The sequence below is a fragment of the Ruditapes philippinarum genome, unplaced genomic scaffold, assembly GCF_026571515.1.
Source record: "Ruditapes philippinarum isolate M1 unplaced genomic scaffold, ASM2657151v2 ctg2676_1_1_1_1, whole genome shotgun sequence".
Taxonomy (NCBI): Eukaryota; Metazoa; Mollusca; class Bivalvia; order Venerida; family Veneridae; genus Ruditapes; species Ruditapes philippinarum.
The window spans coordinates 71108-94807 of NW_026852214.1; the positions used below are offsets into that span (position 1 = coordinate 71108).

Genomic DNA, 23700 nt, shown 5'->3' on the forward strand with positions numbered 1-23700 from the left:
GTTGAAAATTGGTGTTTTTTGTAATTGTCCTTATGTGTTGAAATATAAAGGATTTCAATAAATGATATTTTTAAGCCATTTATTGGAAGTACCAATGTACATGACTGTACATATTTAGGTCTGTCCTACTAAACCTGACTTAAATGGTGTCCACGTTCATGTCCAGATTTTGGTTAAAGTTTTTGTGAAGCAAAGTATTATTCACTATTAATGATATTTTTTTCATCATATTCGGGAAGGTTCATAATTTTAGCACCAATATTTCAATGATTATTCACCCTTGAACTTAAAATTTAATAAATGTTATTTTAATGCCATGGCAGTATCTGTAAAGCTTCTTCAAAACTAGAAGGGCTATCGCTTAGATTTTGGTATGAAATATTGCCTAGTCAACCTCTTCAAAGATTGTTCAAATATCAACACATTCAGGGTCAAAATTGATCTTGTCATAGATTTTATGTACATGTATAGTAAATTTTAAAATTAAAATTTTGAATTTAAAAAATATTCTGCTCCATAACCACAGGGGCTATATCTTAGATATTTGGCATGAAACATTGTCTTGTGTACATCTACCAAGATTGTGCAAATAATAAGACTGGTGTCAAAATTGGTCCTGCACCGAGATGGGTTTATCCTAATTAGATTTTTAGATTTCTATAAAATAAAAAAATAGGGCAGTGATGGCCCTTTATTGCTAACCTGACTGAAGCATAAATAATTATATGTTTGCTATGGAAAGTCAATGGTTACTATGGAAGTCATTGGTTGCTATAGAATATTGATGGTTGCTATGGAAAGTCAATGGTTACTATGGAAAGTTAATGATTGCAATGGAAGTCGGTGTTTGCTACGGAAAGTCATTGGTTGTTATGACATTAGTCACTTGTTACTATGGAAAGTCAGTCGTTGCTATTGAACGTCATCAGTTGCTATGGAAAATCAATGGTTGCTATGGAAGTCACTGGTTGCTATTGAAACTCAATGATTGCTTTGGAAAGTCACTGTATGCTATGGATGTTAATGGTTGCTAGGGAAAAGTTGTTGTTTGCTCGGGAAGTCTCTGGTTGAAAGTAAACAGTTGCTATGAAAAGTCAGTGATTGCTGTGGTAGCCACAGGAGGCTATTGCACTGGTTGCTATGGAAGTCAATGGTTGCTATAGACAATCAATGGTTGCTTTAGACGATCAATGGTTGGTATATCGGTACATGTAAGGAACATCCTTGACCCAACCTACACAACAAAAGTGTAACAGGGGTATACTGGAATCAGCTTGTCCGTCCGACCTTCCGTCGGTTTTCCTTGTCCGCCCAATTACTTAAGATTCCCACAGTCTTCATATTTAGTAATAAGATTGTTCATGGTTAGTAGGTGATCCCTATTGATTTTGAGGTCACCAGGTAAAGGTCACAAGGGCCTTGACTAAAAAAGCTTGTCCGCCCAATAACGTAAGAATCCTTTGACCCGCAGTCTTTATATTTAACATTGAGGTTAGTCATGACCATTAAATGACCCCTTTTGATTTTGAGGTCAAAGGTCAAGGTCATGGGCCTTGACTAAAAAAAAGGCTTGTCCGCCCAATAACATATGAATCCTTTGACACACAATCTTCATATTTGGCATGGAGGTTAGTCATGAACATGAGATGACACCTATAGATTTTGAGGTCTCTAGTTCAAAGGTCAAGGTCAGAAGAGCCTTGACTAAAGAAAGCTTGTCTGCTTAATAACTTAAGATTGAATTGACCAGTCTTCATATTTGGTATTTAGATTGGTCATGATAAGTAGATGACCCCTATTAATTTTGAGATCACAAGGTCAAAGTCACAGGCACCTTTTCTTTGAAAAGTTTGTACGCTCAATTACTTTATAATGCTTTGGTCAACAGTCTTATTAGAAGACCCCTATTGATTTTGAGGTCGCTGGGTCGAAGGTCATGGTCAGAAGAGCCTTGACTAAAAAAAAACCTTGTCCACCCAATAACTTAAGATCTTCATATTTGGGATTGAGGTTGGTTATGACAAGTAGATGACCCCTATTGATTTTGAGGTCAAAGGTCAACGGGGCTTGACTTCAAAAAGCTTGTCCGCCCAATAACCAAAGAATCCTTTGACCCACAATCTGCATATTTGGCATGGAAGTTAGTCATGACCATAAGATGACCCCTATTGATTTTGAGGTCACTGAGTCAAAGGTAAAGGTCACAGGGGCCTTGACGTCTAAAAGCTTGTCCACCTAATAACCTAAGAATCCTTTGATACACAATCTTCTTATTTGGCATGGAGTTTGATCATGGTGACCCCTGCTGATTTTGAGGTCAAAGGTCACAGGGGCCTTTTCTTTGAAAAGCTTGTCCGCTCAATTACTTTATAATGCTTTGGTCAACAGTCTTCATATTTGACATGGAGGTTAGTCATGACTATTAGAAGACCCCTATTGATTTTGAGGTCGGAAGAGCCTTGACTAAAAAAACTTGTCCACCCAATAAAGGTCAAGGTCACAGGGGCCTTAAGTTCAAAAAGCTTCATCGCTCAATTGCTTAACTAAAAAAATTATAAATAAATGTTACAAAACAACAATTTTTCACCAAAATTAGGTGAAAGACCACATGAAAAAACTAGTTTTTCATAATTTTTTGTTAACCCTTTACCTCATATATACGCGAAACAACGCACTTTCGACTCTCCCCCCCCCCCCTTTTTTTAGGCCTAAAATAGTGGAAAAAAAATGTCCTATTTGGGCCCAAAACATATGTTTTCATTTGAGAAATGTTGCTAAAACATGCAAAAGAAAATTTTGGACTTGTGAGAGGCTAAAAATGACCCCAGGTCGATCATAAGGTAACGTGTAACCAACGCTGAAGAGCCTTTGACTCTATCTCAATCCCTTGAGAAGTTGCAGCACTTTGAAATAAATTTTTATGGAAAAAATCGAGGCAAAATAGTGATTTTTGGCAATTTTGAGATGTCCCCTCGTTGCCATGGTAACAGGAATTTAAGACTGAGCATGTCGTTACAAAGGCAATGGTCCAGTCAACATTTGTGCCAAGTTTGATTAGTATTGAAGCATTTTTCATAGTTTCATAGCAGTTTGAACTTGTAACAGGAGGCTTATCAGTGAATAATTAGTTAATGACCCGTATTTATTTATAGGTCCCAGTGGCCAAGGTCAAGGTCACACATAGTGGTCAAATGTGTATTCGGATCATTTAATCATCATTTATCAAGGAATTGAAAAACAGGATGGTCATTTTCATGACAGCTGATGTGATACATGTGATTTAGATTAATATATGCAAGGTCAAGGTCAATAAAGATGATATTCAAGGTCACTAAAAATGATAAAATATAGAAATTTTGTCCAGAGCATATCTCCTCCACACATGTTGGGATTCGAATGAAACTTCATAAAAATGTTCACCATGTGCATTAACCAGGTCTCTAGGTTAAAGGTTATGGTCACTGATGTCATTGAAAAATGTTTGTTTGGAGCCGAACTTCTACATTCATCGGGGGATTTTAATGTAACTTGGCATAAGTGTTCACGATTGTGAGGCCTATTTTGCACATTATCCAGGTCCCTGCTTCCAAAGTCAACATCACGAAGAGAGGTCAATGTTTTTGTACAGGGAGCATTTAGCAGTCCTCATTTATTGATGGATTGTAACACAAATGATAACTATCATGACTATCCAAGTGTGACAAATGCAATTTGGTTACAAGGTCACTAGAGACAAAAATATCCAGATATTGCCCAGAGCATGTCTCCTATATGCATATCTATAATGCCCACATCTCTGTCAAAAGATTTTGTGACGGGCGTATTTTGCGACAATGTTGCCCTTGTTTTTTTCTCATTTTTTGCAATTTATGCGAATTGTAAGCATAGGCACTTGGTTTCGAGATAAAAAGCCTTTTGATTGAATGTAACGATTTTTAACGTAGATGTCTCGATGCTAAATTTGTCATTTTTCCGATATTACTGTGTTTTTAGTAATATCGGCAAAATTACGAATTTAGAATCGAGACATCTACGTTATTGAGTTCTACAAACCCTTCAAAAGGCTTTTTATCCCGAAACCAAGTGCCTATGATTGTAAGTGACGTTTGCCATGTGTAAATTAATAAGTTATTGCCTTTTTCACTTCACAATATTTGAATATATGAATAAATTATACTTGTTCAAAAAATACATGAATCTGGAGGCAATTGCAGCTTAAATATCTAAATATATTGAATATTTTTCAACCTCAGCAACTAATAAGAATGATTTTCCCCCCAGTATAAGTACATGATTAATTCATATTAATTAAGTGGTCCACGCGATAGAGCAAATATTGACTCAAGTGGGCATGAGGAACACTCTGGGTGTGATTATTACTAATTTAAGTCTATATAGACCAAATGATGCCACGTGAGGAAGGCCAAACTTGCTTTCTGCACACCGTCTTATTATTTCTAAACATGTCTGCCATGTAGTTCCAAATTCCTTCCATTGGTTCAAAATATACAAAGCTGCCAGCTAGACGGATTCATAAGCAGGTTGGTATCAATATCGGCCGGATTTTTTTTCGGGCATATTAAAAACTAACATTAATATCATCATAATTATTAACTTCTCTACACATTAATAATGTTGTACAGCAGGTTCGTTATGGCTGTCGGTGCAATCAACTTGTTTTTTGAAAGAGTTATACATGTACCTGTAAATTTTCTGCGAAATTTTGTTGTTTTTCTTCAAGGATTTATCATAAAAGCACAATTTTGTCAGCACCTTTAAAATTGTCTAAATGAAGGCATTTTACTTCCAATTCATTAACAAGAAAATAGAGAAAATAACAAAACAAATATGTTACTGCAAAATGAAAAATCACAAAATGACTGTAAATATCGTAACACAATGAAAAGTCTCTAAATCCAATTGATTCTGTAGAATAACCAGTTCTAATACTTTTGTGTCATCCCATGACCGTAACAAAGTGTAAACACCTGTCTTGTGGTTATGACGTATTGAAGGCTTGGGGAATATTTCTTCATTCCTGAATAATGGCTTCCTCGAGTTCAAGCCACTCCTGCATTCCAAATCACCAGATCTAAACATCACACTTGTCGGCTGAATTGAACAGGCGTTTGAGAAAGTGACCAAAATTAAGCTCCTCGCAATTTGCTGGAACACGAGTAAGCCCTTATTTAGGAATAGAGAACTGTGGGGCAGAGGTGTTTACTTTGTTATAGCCAATTGGGAGGACATACAAAGTGTTAGAACTGGTACACATACATATTTAATGGGATTCAGAGACTGTTCATTGTGTTACGATTTTTACAGTCATTTTGTTATTTTTCATTTTACGGTAACCTATTTGTTTTTCTATTTGTTCTATTTTCTTATTCATGAATTGTAAATAAAATTCCAAGTAGTAAGTATGATATATTGAATTTTGTAAAGTCCAAATTTGAACAAAATCCGTTCACAAATAACCTATTTATACAGAAAAATGTCAGTGTCGGGTTATAAGTGCCTCTGAGTGTATTGTTGGTCTTAGTCGTGTGTCTGCAAAGGATAAACAGGTCATATATAGGCTATCTTCCAATGTAATCTTTCAAAAAAGATATCACCAATTAATACCCACATAATTCTAACATTAAAACTGACAATAAATTGGTTTACTATAAAACATGGCACGATAAAGGCATACCTTATATAGAACACATTTATGATTATAGGGAAAAAGACTTTTATAAATATTATGATTTTAAGAACATTTACGGAATAAAAATTGCTGATTATTTATGCTTATAAATGAATAAAATTAAACGAATTATTAACAAATAAATCATCACCATACCAGTTCTTCAGGAGAACAAAATTTACTCAACATTCCATTTCTTTAGAAAAAGCACAAAAATTACCGACCCATTTATATTTGCAATCACGCGCCAAAAAAATCTCCGTTGCGTATTTCAGTCACTCCCTTTCGCGATTTATTTTTTTCTCTCTCTCTTTCTTTTTGAAAGAAGAAATACCTGCATCTGGATCGATTTTTTTTTTGTAATTTACACCTGAAGATACAAGATACAAGAAAATTTATTTTACGATGAAGAAAGTTTCCGGTGGTGCGCTACGGTCACTTCCTGTTTCTTCTCTTCACGAAAGTTATTTTCTCTCCAAAAATCACCATTTTGGAATTAATCTCAATATTGCAATTGGTTTATGAATATCTAATGTACATATTTACCAGGTTTGATGGTCCATTATACATGTAAAGAGCTTTTTCAGACTTTTTCATTGTTGTCCATTGATACTCAAAATGTCCGCCATTTTGAATTTCTCCCATAATGCCTAGCGTTTTTGTAAACATCCTGTGTGAATCTGCAGGCCTACATCCAGTAAGTTAGTCATGTTTAAACACTTTATTTACCCTTTTTCAATTGCATCTGTCCTTCTGTTTTATAAAATTACCAGATTACCATGCCATTCAGTGGATCTACCCACCAATATGCCCTTGCTTGTGCAGGATAGGCCTGCCATCAGTCTATCTATGCAGTTCTCCACTTGCATGAAGATACACATGGGGAAAGCGAAAGGCCCTGTTTGTCGTAACAGGCTTGTTCTTCTATATCTTTGCTCCCTATTGTTGTCAGACATTGAACCTAACCCTGGTCCTAGGAAGCTCAAATTTCCATGTGTTATTTGTAGTAAAGCTTGTAAATGGGTGGGCAAACCTAGTGTTTGCTGCGACACATGCGACTGCTGGTATCACCAAGAATGCATGGGTATGCCCGATGCGGTCTACAAAGCCCTTGCCAACTACACATGGGAATGCGTCCAGTGTGGGCTGCCAAACTTCTCAACTGGCTTATTCAACACAACACTCTTTGACACTACAAATAGTTTCGCCAACCTTAGCGATACCTCAAACATTGACAGTGAGATCAGCTTTAGCTGCCCCAATGCTACTTCATCGCCGCATCGCAGACTCCATAGCTCCACTTCAGGTAACCAACCAGAGAAACGGTATGACCTGCCACTCAGAGTGCTGAACATTAACTGCCAGTCTATCAAAGGCCCAGGAAAGAAGGCTCAGCTCGAGAATATGATTGCCTCAACAGAAGCCGATATCATTATTGGCACTGAATCCTGGCTGGACAGCAGCATTAATTCCTCTGAAGTCTTCCCATCACACTTGAAGTCATACAGACGTGACCGCCAAGATGGAACACAGGGAGGAGGGGTTTTCTTACTTGTTTCTGACATTTATACAAGTGATGAGCCAGCAGAGCTGAACCCACCAGGTGATTGTGAGGTGGTATGGTGCAAAATCAAGGTAAAAGGAGTCCAAGACCTGTATGTTGGTGCTTTCCACAAGCCTCCATCCAAGACAACCCCTGAATACCTTGACATGCTTGACACCTGCCTTTCGCGGATACCCAGGGGTGCGCACTTATGGTTGGGCGGCGACTTTAACCTTGGAGATATAGACTGGGTCAATGAGTGTCCACAGCTACATGCCACACCCATGAAGCAATGCCAGCAACTCTTAGACATCATGAAAGATGCCTCCCTTGTTCAGATAGTTGATAAACCTACAAGAACAACCGAATATACGGAATCCTGTCTTGACCTCTTCTTCACCAATAACCAGTCTCTCATCAACCGTTGCGAAGTCCTTCCAGGCATAGCCGACCATGACGCAGTGTTCATAGAGTCAAGCCTCCGTCCCATGAGAGTTCGTAAACCTCCAAGGAATGTCCTTCAATACAGAAAAGCTGACTTTGAAAGCTTCAAGGCTGAACTGACAACATACTTACCACAGTTCACTGAAGAGACAGCCAACAGCTCTGCTGACCATTCTTGGAAGATCTTTGAGAATAAGTTGAAGTCGTTAGTCACCAGGTACATTCCCTCCAAAACCATCTCGGGTAACAAAATACACAAACCATGGATCACAAAGACAGTAAAGACTCTCCATCGAAAAAGAAACAAACTACTATCCAAGTTCAAATCAACTGGTTCCCTCAAGGATAGGCGGCGATACCATCAGGCCAAAAGAGAAACTCAAAAGAAAGAACGTCAAGAATATTGGCTATACATAGAAGACCTAATCGATGCCGATGATCCAGCCTCAGAACAACCATCAAAACAAAAGAAGTTCTGGAATTACATCAAATCTTTAAGAAGGGACAACTGTGGGGTTTCACCACTGAAAGACAAGGGCAAGTTACATGCTGAATCGATTGACAAAGCCAATATCCTAAACAAACAATACCAATCCGTTTTCACTAGGGAGGACAAATCCAGCATCCCAAATCCTGAGGCCGAACCATCCCCCACCATGCCTGACATAGAGATTACCAACAAGGGAGTGCTTACACTACTCAGGAAGCTCAACCCAAAGAAGGCAGCAGGCCCAGACATGATCTCTGCGCGCATCCTTAAGGAGATGGCTGAACAGTGTTCATCATACCTGGTCGTCATCTACAAAAAGTGCCTCTCTTCTGGCAGCATACCTGAGGTGTGGATAACAGCCAACGTGTCAGCCATATTTAAGAAAGGGGAGCGCTTCAAAGCCAGCAACTATCGACCGGTATCCCTCACCTGCATAGCCTGCAAGATGCTGGAGCACATCATCGTTACCAACATAATGAATCATCTTGATAGTCACAAGATACTCACCGACAGCCAGCATGGATTTAGAAGAAGGCGGAGCTGCGAAACCCAGCTACTAACGCTGACAGACGAGCTCATCAAGTCCATGGACAGGCGTAAACAACATGACCTCGCTGTACTGGACTTCAGCAAAGCCTTCGACCGCGTCCCACACAGTCGCTTGCTTGTCAAGCTCCATCATTATGGCATCAGAAACCATACCCTGAAGTGGATTGAGGCATTTCTCACAGGCCGCACTCAGCGCGTAGTCGTTGATGGAGCAACGTCCGACCCAGCACCCGTTATCAGCGGAGTCCCCCAGGGAAGTGTGCTCGGACCCATACTCTTCCTGGTCTTCATCAATGACCTGCCACTTCATGTCACGTCCAAAGCCAGACTCTTTGCTGACGACTGTGTGGTATACCGGGAAATCAACACTGAAGAGGACTGCCACGTTTTGCAGGATGACCTGAAGAAGTTGGCATTGTGGGAGAAACGCTGGGGCATGAGTTTTCACCCAGAGAAATGCAGTATAATCAGGGTCCACAGGAAGAGGAACCCCATCATATACCCGTACTCCTTGAAGGGCCACACACTCGAGATAGACTCGATAACCAAGTACCTCGGAGTCCATATGTCTGGAAACCTCTCCTGGAATCAACATGTTGACAAGATCGTAAAGAAGGGCAACAGCACACTCGGCTTCCTTCGACGCAACCTGCGCATCAGCAATGAACAGGTCAAGAGCACAGCCTACATGTCACTCGTGCGACCAGGCCTTGAATATTGCTCCACCATCTGGAACCCTTATACCAAGGACCTTACACGCAAGCTCGAGATGGTCCAGAGGAGAGCTGCAAGATATGTGACGAACCGTTACCACAACACAAGCAGCGTATCCTCAATGATCCAACACTTGGAGTGGGAGACATTAGAGTCACGACGGACCAAAGCCCAGCTGACCATGATGTTCAAGATCACCAATGACCTTGTGGACATACCAGTCAGTGATTATCTCACCCCTGCCCCGAGCCGCACTAGAAGTGACCACTCCAAGAAGTTCCATCTACCATCAACATCTACATCGTACTACAAGAACTCCTTCTTCCCTCGTACAGCCACGATATGGAACAGCTTACCTGCCTCCGTTGCAGAGGCCCCTGACTTGGTATCCTTCAAGCAGGGGCTATCAGCCCTCACATTCTAATTCGCCTTAGGGGCCCAGCTACAAGTACCCACTAGTGATATCCAAGGCTGTGCCGGCAGCGGCCACCGTAACCGGAGAGGTTTGGGTTGAAGAGGCGAAATATAGCTGGCCATACTTTTTGTCTATATCTCTATCTTTGTACTATCCAACCTCTTCTTACTTTCTATCATTTCTTGTATATTTCTTTTTCTTGACCTAGCACCACCCGTCGCGTCATAATCAAGTGTGATTGCGCCGACGTACAATGTAGATGTAGATGTAGACGTCGGATACACCTGGCAGTTACACTGATTATTTTTTTTATTCGATTAAGATTGGGAACATTAGTCTCATTAATCGGTTTCAATCAAGCTGGCCAAAATGTCCGGCCAAATAACAAAATCATTACAAAATACGTTACATAATGTAGTGTATCGTTCTTATTTGAACGTGCCAGCTTTGAATATTTCAGCGAATAGGGCAGCTAACAAAAATTTTCATCACCGGATACCTCAAAATGTCTCACGATATTGCCAAGTATTTTATTCGGGCATTTATAAGGGAAGAGCGCTATACCCCACCCACATTTTAACGAAGAGAAGCTATTCAACAGTAGGAAAAGACGAGAATGAGAAGGGAGATCCATGGAAAACTATGTGTCCTCTTAATTTAACAGCTTGGTACTCTGTAAAATTTCTATTTATCATGGCGATGCATGACAATTCAATAAAATATCATTTAGGACGTGATTTTATTCTTGGTAGTATGGAAGCTTTTAAGTATGTGTCTGATTGTTTAAATAGAAAGGATTACGAAGGACTATCAGATGTTATGACAATAGAATTGCATGAAAGATTACAGAAAGAAGATATGAAGTTACCACCACTTGACACCCCTGATGTTGGTCTCATTTCCTTGTACAACATCAAATGGAAAATGGATAAAGAGACAAAGATTAAGTAAGTATTCTGCGGCTTTTCTTAATCACGCAACATTGATGGCCCATTCAGTCAAATTTTGTATATAAGAACTTTGTACAAAACAGTATAAATACACCAAAATTTATTGATACAGTGATACTGTAATCAAATATTTTGATGTGCCAAAGCTAATTTTGAGATATGTTCTAGGTCAGAATCTCGCAATATCCCTCATTGAGAGGATGATTTCGAGACGTTTCGGCCCCAAGACGTATCGGCCCCAAACTACCCAAGACGTTTCGGCCCCGGACGTTTCGGCCCTTTACCAAATCGGCCCCAGAATATGTACTGTATTTTAAACCGATATATTAAAAGCATTTCAATGATTAAATGAATCAATTAGTATATATATTTAATCATTTTGTATAAAAACTAGATAATAATAGTAGTAGGGGAAAAGTAATCAATACTTGTAAACAGAACAGAACATAAACTTAATTTGAAAAAATATAATTCACAAACAAACAATTACTTACAGCATATATAGATAATATTTTATTAATACAAACAGAACAGAACATAAACTTTATTTAAAAAAATATAATACACAAACAAACAATTATTTACAACATATATAGATAATATTTTATTAATACAAACAGAACAGAACATAAACTTTATTTGAAAAAATATAATACACAAACAAACAATTATATATGGTTTGTTTTATAAATTAAGTAACCTGCCTTTATTGTTTGTTACACCTTTAAAAACATTAACGTACATCTAAATGGTTCAAGAGATCAAAAGATAATAAATAATTATTTAAAGAATTACAGTGTCATAATTGTTTAATTGTTATTAAATTAATTGTTGTTAATCAATCAAGCAATATACTATAGTGGGGCCGAAATGTCTCGCGGAAAAGGGCCGAAACGTCCAGGGGCCGATTTTTCGACTGGGGCCGATTTGGTTTGGGGCCGAAACGTCCTGTTTCCGAGAGGATATATTTCCCATACACTAAATACTAAAATAGCACAGTATTTCAATGCATAGTAAATAAATGGACAGGACTTGCTGACACTGTATTCTGCTCAAATCAATATAAATATGAAATTAGGTGCTGCCTATGAAACGAAAGCTACTCTGATTTCAGTGGGTTTTTTTCACTTTCGGGGGGAGAGGGTCCATGCCCTTTGAAGGGGGAAAATTGCAATAGGAGGGGGAATTTTATTGGTTTATTTATTTTATATTGTTTTCTTTCCGGTAGAATAGGGGAGCAACTTTTTGAACACAAGTTTAAGATATGTCACATTTTCCTAATATATGGATTTTAGATATCGACGCGTCGCCTGTTAAACTTATTGGGACGCGGGGAGTAGCCCCCCTTACCTACCTGAGAACGATTTATAAACAACCTAGCTTAACAGTAAGTCTTACAGGCATAAAATAAAACATTTTTCAGCAGTTAGTTGCAAAAAAAGAATGATATTCATTGCAGGCAGATTCGGGCTGCCGTATAGGGGGAAATTTCAGCTTTGAGGGGGGAAAAAACTTTACAATTTTGAGGGGGGTAATGGGGCCGAATTTCGCCAAATATTTGGGTGAAAAAAAACCACTGGATTAAATTATAAGCAAAACATAATTATATACATGTACAGTGCAGTCCATAGATTCTGTTATGTCATACTGGCTCTTGAAAAATACATTTTGGCAAAATATTTGTCCATTCAGAAATACAGTACATGTAAATGACTGTAAAGTAAATAAATACCAGTCTGCGAAATAACTTTTTTAGATCATAGGCCATTTCGTCCTTTAACTAAGGCGAAAGTTTAGGCCTGGACAGATTCCTTTATTGTGCAAAATAAAGACAATACTTTATGTTTTATCACATCAACAAAGGTTCAATTTAAGCACAAAGGCAGGGAAAATCAGTCAGCCACTTTTCAATAAAATTCTCTAATTCTGTTCTTATATATTCAACATTAAATTTAACAGGGTGTCCGTTTGACCCTTGAAATGACTTTTTGACCCTTCAAATTTCCAAAAGGCCTGATTTGACCCTCAGGATTTTAAAGGAAGTGTCAAATTTTGTTAAAATCATAGAAATTTGATCTTGTAGTCCGTAAAACTTAGTCAAAATGACCCTCCGGATTTCATGGCTAGTGAACACAATGGGCTGCAACCCCCCAGCTCAGCCAAAAGATACGTTCAAGAGCTAGGATGGAATATATTATTATACATGTGTCAGTTTCATGCAATAGTGATCATACTGTACTCCCTTATCAAAACATATAATGCTGTCATCCAGTTGTTAGGCACCTGCCTAGGTGCTGCAAAGATCTTTATCTAATGACTTGCAGTCAATGAATTTAAGATTTTGAATTTACTAGCCCGAATTCCAGTTTTGAATTTATTCTACTATATATTTACCTAAATTTTCTTAAAATTTTCACTGGCCGGAACTATTTTTCACTGGCCATAGGCCACTGGGCCAGTGCTAAATTCATGACTGGACTTGAACATAAAAAAGGCAAATTTTATTGGCCTATTACCTTCACAAATGTCTCAGAGTCACTAATACTATAGTAATAGTGGCGAATAGTAGGTGTGTTACACAGTACAATATATAACAGTGTTTTTTTTTCCTCTACTTTGGGAATGGTGCCGGTACCAGACTGATTGGGAAAAAATGCGTTATTTTGACTTCTATTGGGAATATTTTTTAATACATTTTTTCAGCTACAAATAAGATTAATTATCATGAATAAAGATAGCTAACAGCTTCCACTGTCAAGGTAGAACTATGAAGTGGTGATTTATATGAATATGTTGGATTTAAATGATTTCAGATAAATTTCTTGGCCTTGTGGAAATTTTGAACAGCCATTTTGGGAATTTAAACATTGGAAATTGGGAATTTTAAAGTCTATTTTCTATTGGGAACAGTACCGTTTTAGGGTAGTAGTTATATAAAGAAAAAAAAACACTGTATAATGAGGAAAGAATGAAGTTGTTTATTATTGTGACATGTACATAGCCAATAACAAATAATGAGCATATGTGTGTATGATTATAGTACACGGCCCATTGGGCCTATAACTCACCAATTTACTGTGTCACAGACACCCCTCACACACCACCACATTCATATACATTTTTGCGCATCTTTCAGTAATATATTTTTATTACAGAAAACCATTGACATTTACAAAAGATTTTGATTTTTTTATATTTCAGGACATTAGAAGTTTTTGTAAGATACAGCTTTCTAACCAAGCCAATAACGAAAGGGCCATTTTTGGCCCAAGCAAGAGAGGCTACCTCAAAAGGAACTATAGGAGGAGCTGAACTGCACTTTGCACACTATAACTTCTTTAAGAATTATGGAGACACTATGAAAGATACACCATGGCTTCTGAAAGACTTGAGCTATTTTCCTGCAAGTCAAAGATTTTCAGTTACTTCTAGATAATAGTTTCGTTTTTGAAACAATGATTTGCAGTGGTCCTGAATATTGTTCCAAGTTCTTTGTACAGTTAATGGCTGGAACAAATTTGTGTATTTTTTGCTCATTTGAGCAATAGAAGACTGACAGTATTTTTATCCACCTTTTAAATTATACAGGTGAGCGATATTGACCCTTTTGGGTCTCTTGTGAGATATAAGAAAGAATACACTTAACTTTTTGTTTCTCCTTCTGTATTGATAGAATATATTAAATGCTTTGTATATATAAGTTAATAAATAAAAACTGTAGAATATGTTGCACTTTTAATTCAGTTGCTGACATTTGCTGAGCAGTAGGATTTTGGGGTTAGGTTATGTCCTTCTGTAGTAAATCTTTCAAAAACTATCTCCTCTCAAATCACATAGTAGATTTTAACCGAACTTCATGGGAACAATCCTTTGTATATGCCTGAAAGAATTTGCAGTATATTGAAAGTTATGCACCTATCTGTCTGTCTGTCCGGAAAGAATTTCGGCGTATATTGTACATTATGCACCTAGTTGTCTGTCTGTCCGTCTGTCTGTCTTTTAGCAGGTTTTCTTGTCCGGTCTGTATTTTTTGAACCGGTGAAAGGAAATTGAAACTGCCTCGTGGAAATGGTACCCATAATGAGACGCTGTGCTGAGCGCATGTTTGACCTTTCTAAGGTCAAGGTCACACGTAGTCATTTTGTTTCAGTATCAGATTTTGTGTCTGCTCTGTATCTTTTGAACCAATAGCAAGAAATAAAAATAATTGGCAGTAATTTTACTTCTGTAAATAAGGTGCGCAGAACACAAGTTCGGACTTCCTACAACCAAAGTTGGCCCCGCCCCGGGGATTAATTGATTTATATACTGGTAGACTTATATAGGAGTTTTCTTGTTCAGTCTGTATTTTTTTGAATCCGTGGAAGGAAACTGAAACTACTTGGCAGAAATGTTAACCATAATTAGACGATGTGCAGAGGGCAGGTTTGACCTTTCTCAGGTCAAGGTCACACTTAGTCATTTTGTATCAATTTCCAAGTTTTGTGTCTGCTCTGTTGATAAGAAATTAAAACTTTTTGGCAGGAATATTACTTATATTAAGACGATGTGCAGAACACAAGTTCGGACTTCCAAAGATCAAAATTGGCATAAGCAGGGACACGAGGATTCTTTCATGTCAGGAAGCCATCCAGCTACCTCACGGAACGTCGGTCGGTAGTTCTACTCAGGTCCCCGTCCGTGCCTGAAATAATGCATGGAACGCCATCTTGCCTCTTCCCACAGGAGGGGTTAAAATTGGCCCCTGGGTTTTCTTATAATGAAAATCATAAAAGGTATTAAAGCATCTCTGAAATTACAAAGGCGAGCTTAGATACATGTATTTGGTATTATCTGTTTGACCAAGGTTGGCCAAATTATAGCCCTTGTCCTCGTCCAGATTTCATGGCTTTTCCTTATACAGTTATGTAAACAAATGAAAAAAAAAATCACGATGTACTAGTATTTGGCTTGAAAAAGTGTCATGTACAAAGTTTATTATATTTATAGCATTTGAGTCATATTTGCCCTCGCTCCAGTGGACATAGATTTTTCGTTTTGTAATACATGACGTATAGTAAACTCCCCTGAATCCACAAAGGCTTAAGCTTAGATATTAAGCATAAAGCATTGGCTAGTAGACATTACCAGATCTGTTCATATTGTAATATTTAGGTCAAAATCGGCCTGTTTTTCCATTCATGTATGTAGTAAAAACTTTAAAAGACTTTAAAAGAACAATCTTCTCTGAACTCGCAAATGCTAGATCTTAATTATTTGGCATGAAACACTACCTTATATCTAGAAAGATGCAACCATGTTTGTTTATATCCCGATTAGCAGCTTGGGACAGCAATAGCATCGGTGAGTTCCATTAACAACCTTTGACTTTCCTTAGCAACCTGTGATTTCCGTAGCAACCATTGACTTTCGTTGGTAAACATATTGACTTCTTGAGAAACCATTGACTTCCCTTAGCAACCTATGACCTTCATAGCAACTTTCCATTAGATCTACAATCGGGGACTAATCAACCATGATCATTATAAAAAAACAATGATAAATGCAAATATTATAAACATATTGAAATCAAAAAGACTGGCTACAAATTGTTAGATCATTTCCCGCATCATTCTTTCTAGCATTATACAAATGTGAAAAAGACTTGTACTAGTATATAGATATTTTATTAAAGGGGGACAAGAGTGTTGCCTCTTATATTCAAAGATTTAGTCAAAGTTATTCCTCTTTACATGATAAAGATTGGTTTATACTGCATGACTTATCTCCCTTCGCTAATAAACTACTTTCTTAAAATGTACAACAGACCCACCCAAGTTACAAGTGTTTGTTTACTGATAAAAGAAGATGCCAAGTGAATACACACATTTCAGTTTTGACAAGCGATTTATATCTTATGCTTTATATAGTAAACATCCTATCTATTCATGGTTGGTGCTGTGAAATAACCTTGCCAGAGTAAACTATACGTACATAGTCAAAATATGGATCGCCACGTGCATAAAGACTGCGGTGGAAAGAATACAAACTGTTGCTACATGTATATATATATATTTTTTTTAATTAGTTTTATTTGATTGTTCTCACATGCATATTATGTATGCTTGAAATGTGCAAGGAGAGGCATTGGAAGTTTTTTTTTCTCCACTAGTAAAACTCAAAAGTCACCATACGCTCCTTACATTGTACATGTGATTAAATAACCTGAACTAAATTTTATACATTCCACTGGTCCTGCTTGTATTTAATGTAAATATTATATATTTATTTATTTCCTCCAATTGCGTCACCTGCATTGAATCAATTGCAGGACAGGGCCCATCGAATTAAAAGACCACGTGAATGTTGCGGTATCCGGACAATTCCCCTCCCGGACGATTCCCCTCCCAGTAAATTTGAATGTTTTTTCACAACCCGGACATTTCCCCTCCCGTTATTTTTCTACGGCGGACAATTCCCCTCCCGTTCTTTTATCAACCCGGACAATTCCCCTTCCGTTCTTTTAACAACCCGGACAATTCCCCTCCCGCTGTTGTCAGAGCGGACAATTTCCCTCCTGTGGCTATTGAATATATATATTATATAATATTGTTTATTTGAAAGGTATATACATTTTTGCAGCGGCAAAACAATAAAAGAACAATTGATAAGAACAAAAAAAAAACAATTAAGCTGTAGATTCTTGCAAAGAATATATTATGCACATGTTATAGTAAATTGGACTGTCATCTTAGAAAATCATATTCACCATATTGAATCAGTACATGAAGTCCTAACACAAAATATCAGTGATCATTTTGATTTTATATATGATTGAACACATTTGTAGGAATATTCTCCTTCATTTTTAATTGGTTTTGCAATCAAGGACACATTTAACTAAGGGCGGCAATGCTTAAAGATTTTTTATTGACAGTTTGTTTATCTTAAGCAGCGGCGGCAATGATTAAAGGCGGTATAATGTCACTTCTGTGAAATAATGATTGTTAAAAGTTCCGATCTTTAACAGTTTATTGTTAAGAGTAAAAACTGTCATCTTTAATAAGAATGGTTATAGTTTTTTGTATACGGAATGTGAAAAAACGGGAGGGGAATTGTCCGCTCTGCTAAAAAATGGGAGGGGAATTGTCCGCTCTGCTAAATTAACGGGAGGGGAAAAGTCCGCCCTATTAAAATAACGGGAGGGGAAATGTCCGAGTTGTGAAAATAATATGGAAGGGGAATCGTCCGGGAGGGGGATTGTCCGGGATTCGAATGTTGCTCCTATGATTGAGTACCTATATTAGTTAAATATTTTGACGTGTATATATCCTAACTGAAGAAAATGACTGTGTTTTCACATTTCACGAGTAGTACTGAGCATGAAACTGTTATCAATGACTTGAGCGATCTGTAAGATATTTGATTAAAACTTGCAACGTAAATTATGTCAATTACACATGTATAATAATTAATAACCGGCCCAAATATATGAGGTATTGTAGAGTTAGGGCCCTTAAACGACTTGGATCCTTAAGTTAACTAAAAATTTAATGCAGTAACATAGGCCTGCATTTGCCTGAAACGAATATAAACGGAACATTCATGGTACACGATATTTCGGCCAAAGTCGATGCTCCAGTATTTGAGGACGTGAGTAAACTAGGGGACTTACTCGATGATATGTAAATAGTCTGAAATACGGACGACTTATATTACAGAGCTCAGTCCGAGAATGAATACGTTACTGGTGCCGAGCACATCAGTTTTGGCCCTGTACCTGCTAAATTTGCTGTACCTGCTAAATTTGTAAATGGCTTAGCCCTGCTGTGAATCTATAGAGAACAGCCCATTCAAACTATAACAGACTGAACTCGCGGTATGCTAGTGACACAGCCTTACCACATCCGGTTCCAGCGGTTTAAGGATTTTTAAAAATATCATACGGCAAAGTTTGTACAAGTAATATGAGTTCATGTACAACATCTATCTTATGTTCGATGAATAGCAATATCGGTTTGGTCTCAATTAAAAGGAACCTTACTTTGAGTGTGTTCAATACACAAATTGCGGTCTCTGTCGCATAGGTCGCCTGGTATTCCATACGGAACGGCCAAGACACCAAACACCTCCACCCTGATCACCCATATTCTACCGAAGTAATACAAAAAGGCCGCAAAATGGCGATTGATCTTACGCATTATCTTCAAAATATTATGACACAAATTATACTTTGACTTAACCTGTTAACAATCTGACAGTAGAATTCTACATTGTTACAGTAACTTGCATGGCTAGTTACGGTCACGTTTTGCAACTTAAATAAACTGACATTTTAAGTCACAAGGCAACCACGAGCAATGTTGAACTGAATAAATTTATGTAGTGATTCTTTTCAATACATATCTTTTATTTTTATATCCGAAAAAAGTGTATTAAATTCTACGACAAATATTTTCCCGCCAAAAAGTATAATTATACATGTATATAATTATAATACATTTTGAAATTATATTTAAGAAAAGCTATATATTTTCGCCGGGAGGAAGGCAACCTACTAAGGCCAGAGTAATGTTAATTAACCATAGGTTGAGAACAACATTGTCATAGCGTGGTCCATTTGGATGAACAATTTACAGCAATTTTGTTTTAAGCCCGCGAAATGGTTGGTACGTTGGTCTGAAATCTTTTCCCATTTGTACTGATTATAAAAATGATAAAATACGCCGATGTCAGCGTACATCATTTCCCGAGGCTGCCAAATTATTAACAACTTGAGAATTATGAATGTGAAACAAGATACAAGCTTTGTATATTGCATGTAGTCCATTTAAGTAGTTCCAATCGGGTGTAAAATCAATTAATCTTGTGAAAAGTACATTGAATTTCACAAATCATTATATATACATCATGACAAAAAGGATGAGAACCTTGTCGCCACTCTAATAGAGGACAGAATTTTTTTACTGTACCCCAGCTTGTAGGTATGAGATAGGTCAATACACAATATAACTTTCAATTTCTTATTTTTGTTCGTTATATGTGGCCACAGAGCTATGTTAAAATTATGTGATATAAGTCTCTGTTGTAACATTGGAGGGTAAGAATTTCAGAACAAAAATTAGAATTTTACTAGTAAATATTAATAAACCGGTTCTTTAAAACATGTCACTTTAATATTTGCATTGGCCGATTTTTAAACTTGTAAAAATGAAACAATATAAAAGAGGTAATTAAGGACCATGGAAAATAATTCAGGGAACTGTCTTTATATAACATTTATAATTTAAATTCTAATACAAATTATTAAATGACATGCGCAACCCCATGCTCAAGGGCCGTGATAGTGTTGTTAGAACTTCGGTCTGTCATTTGTGTGTACACTTACTTGATGTGGATTGTGAAATAATATATTTTGTGTACCCAAATACAATAAAATGTAATTAAAATTAAAGTTTCAATCATAGAATTACCTTTATAAATGGAGAACGAAAACTTATTCAAATATAAAGTTTCGCAATATGCTTAAATCTGCAATGATTGACTGCTTTAGTCATGTAATAACTGGCATATAGTCATGTAAAGAAGATCATATTGACCCATGTAAAGCAACTAAGGGCGATAATTATATGTACTCATGTAACAACGGACATTTAGCCATGTAAAGGCGATCATATATAGCTATTTAAGGACTGGCAATATGTCATGAACAGAAGGTAATTCAGTCTTACTGGACGTAGCAAGCTCAAACCTGTGAATGATAAGCCCGTGATCATTTGGGGAAGGTGTTATTTGTTTTAATTATTTAATGGGGAAAGCACAAGCTTTTTGTGTCTGGAAGTAATTGTAATCTATAAAACATTCTATTTCTCTGGCTGTGTTCACATAATTGTCCTCAGTTTGCAAGTAATATCAACTTACTAACACTTTTGTTTATCCTTTTGTAAACCGCCGTAACCACCCATCAAACCTGCAGTTCCGTCCAGTCTGACTATATGCTCTGTACCGACGATTGACTTACTTTAAAATTGATATACCCAAATTGAATGAATTGATAAAGGGCAATTTAGAAAATGGAAGCTGGACAAGTGCATTTATAAAAATCAGCAAATCAAGATTTACATGCCGTAAATTTATGTTTTAAAACGTAACATATGAATAAATACAATGTTAATTTGATCGAGGATATACATGTTTATAGAATGAAAATTTTTAGTCGAGCGGATCGCTGTGGACATGTAACTTATAAAGGGTAGATAAATTTTTTATCAAGCAAAACTGCATGAATGGCAAGTGTACACCGAGAACATCTCTAAAGCATTGCCAGTACGGGTTCTATCGCATATCACCATGCATGCCCCCAAAGATGTATTTCGGCGGCGTGACCGAGTGATTAACGCGTCGGACTAGTAATCTAAGGATTGCTGACCGCATGGGTTCAAACCCAGTCAGGAGCAAGCCATTGTTTCCATACTGGTTGTCTTTGCAATAAGCTCAGGTGTGTGCCATGTATATGGACGAATTACACATTTGACGTTGTACTTACCATGCATATTCATACATTAAAATATAGCTTACAAAAGATCGGTGGTTCTATACTATAATAATAACAATGAAATATACATAATGTTGAATGGATTTAAAATACATCCTGCAAGTTAAACACGAATAATTTCTTTGTTTAACTGTATATGCACGCATTTGTGCTATACGCAAGGCTGCGAGAACAACAAGAAAGATCCAAATGATATACAATTGGTAATTGTTTCTATTTTTCTACTTTCATATTAAGATTTTCAACTAACTTAAGGTGCTAGTACATGTACATATAGTGGAAAATCAGTCTGTTCATCCATGACAAACTGCAAACTATTTAACTGCGCAAGGGATACAAATATCTTTATTAACTAGAGTCACAAAAACGCCCACTGTCCAATTATACTGATTAATTTAATACCTTAGGGCTGATCCGTGTTCATTTTTCAATCATAAGCGGCACCTGTGCAGAACCACCAACCTTCCATTTTTCTAGCATGCCTTCCATTTTCCTCGCATGAATTTTTCTAAATCCTTTGTGGGATGTGGACCTACAGTGGTGAGGGGGGTGGTCAATAAGCGACTTTAACCACTAGTCAATTGAGGCCCTGACTTCAAGAACGAGATTGACATTTTTTTGTTGTCTACACAATCTTGAACTATAGAACAATATATTTTACAAAACACCATGGAAAATGTTCAGTGCACACAGGCGTTGCAATATTAGGATAAAAATAACAATAAACATCGTCTTTACAGATTATAACAGAGCCGCGTCACGACAAAACCAACATACATGTAGTGTGTTTGCGACCAGCATGGATCCAGACCAGCCTGCGTGTCCGCGCAGTCTGATCAGGATCCATGCTGTTCGCTTACCAACTCAATTACAAGTAGGGAAACTGATAGCGAACAGCATGGATCCTGATCAGACTGCGCGGATGCGCAGGCTGGTCTGGATCCATGCTGGTCGCAAACCCATTATGTTGGTTTTGTTGTGACGCGGCTCAACATATTTTAATGCTCAGACCCATGTTTTCAAATACAACAAAGATGAAAAATGGTGTTTTAAAGAAATGAATGAAAGTTGTTAACATGCCTACTATACACCCTGCATCAAACAGATCAAAGAAAGGTGTTGTATTAACAACATATAAAACATGCTTACATACTTAGAACTTTCAGATGATTCATTTATATATATTCTATATTTAACAACTGAAGAAATGTTAAAAACATAACTATTCTGTTTTTATGAAGTTATAATGTTTTTGAAATATTTTTTTTTTTAAATTTCATACAAGATATAAAGTATATTTCCCGCTGTATATCATTTATCCTAAGCACTCAATGTTTTTATTGAACTACATAATATATTTGAGGATTTGTCTTAAAATTTCATGATGAAAATCACATATCTGGCAATTCAAAATGTTTTTTTTTTTATTTCCATGTTTAACACATGACTGTTTGATCATCACAGAGATTTATATACAAGATCGACCTATGACAAATTTATCGAAATAGTTGATCTTATTCTCCTTTTTACCGTTTCACTTGTGATTTTTTTTTACTTAATTAACTGTAAATACTTTTTAAGTCATTTATCTACCTTTTTTCTGGCATTTTTGTTGCAAATTCAAAATAGTCAGGTAACCGGAAAAAGAAAGTCTTGGACAGTCACGCACAACGTGAAGTCTCGATATTTAAAAATGGGATAGCGGAAATGTCAGGTGTCAAATGTATCTCTGTGATATTCACCACTGACATACAAGTCCATGTCCATTCGAAAAAGAATTTTTTTTAAACTAATACAAATACGAATTCAATATGTAATTTATCCTAACTAGGAATTGACCCGTTGAAGTTTTTTTTAGGTAAGATCATCACAAGAAGATATCGGGAGCATAATTAAAACATCCTTTATTGACTTCAATTAGAATCATAATTATACCGACAGTTCATGTTTTAAAATAACATTTCTTAGCTGTTGTCTTTGTTTCAATAATGTGAGACAACAAAAAAAACTACATTTTTTGCAATGTAAAATTTTTAGCACTTTCTTGTCATGTTAAATACATATCACATTGAGCTTGAACAGTAGGCAAATATTTCATTGGTCAATCTCGAGAACTTGTTCTAGACTTGTTATTTTATTTCCTGTAGAAATGTTTAAAACATGAATCAAGTTAATCACACAAAAAAGCGTCTGCAGAGGTTGGAAAGGGACTTTGCCCATATCTTAAGAAAGTCAAAGTTTTTTCAAAGCCACAGCTAATGGCTGACCAAAATGAAAGTTTTAATCTTGGTATTTAACTGAAGTGAAATCAAACTTAAAAACAAATTTAAGAATTCAGCAGTCACATTTATTATTATTTTTTTTCATAACCG

General features: G+C 36.8%; 1 protein-coding gene across 1 annotated transcript; it reads left to right on the forward strand.

Moving 5' to 3' along the window:
• Positions 1-10164: 10164 nt before the first annotated feature.
• On the forward strand, positions 10165-14519 carry LOC132752744 (uncharacterized). The gene is made up of 2 exons (XM_060743116.1): positions 10165-10791; positions 13996-14519. The coding sequence occupies exons 1-2, from the start codon at positions 10214-10216 to the stop codon at positions 14228-14230; spliced, it is 813 nt and encodes a 270-aa protein (XP_060599099.1). The 5' UTR covers positions 10165-10213; the 3' UTR covers positions 14231-14519.
• The last annotated feature ends 9181 nt before the right edge of the window (positions 14520-23700 follow it).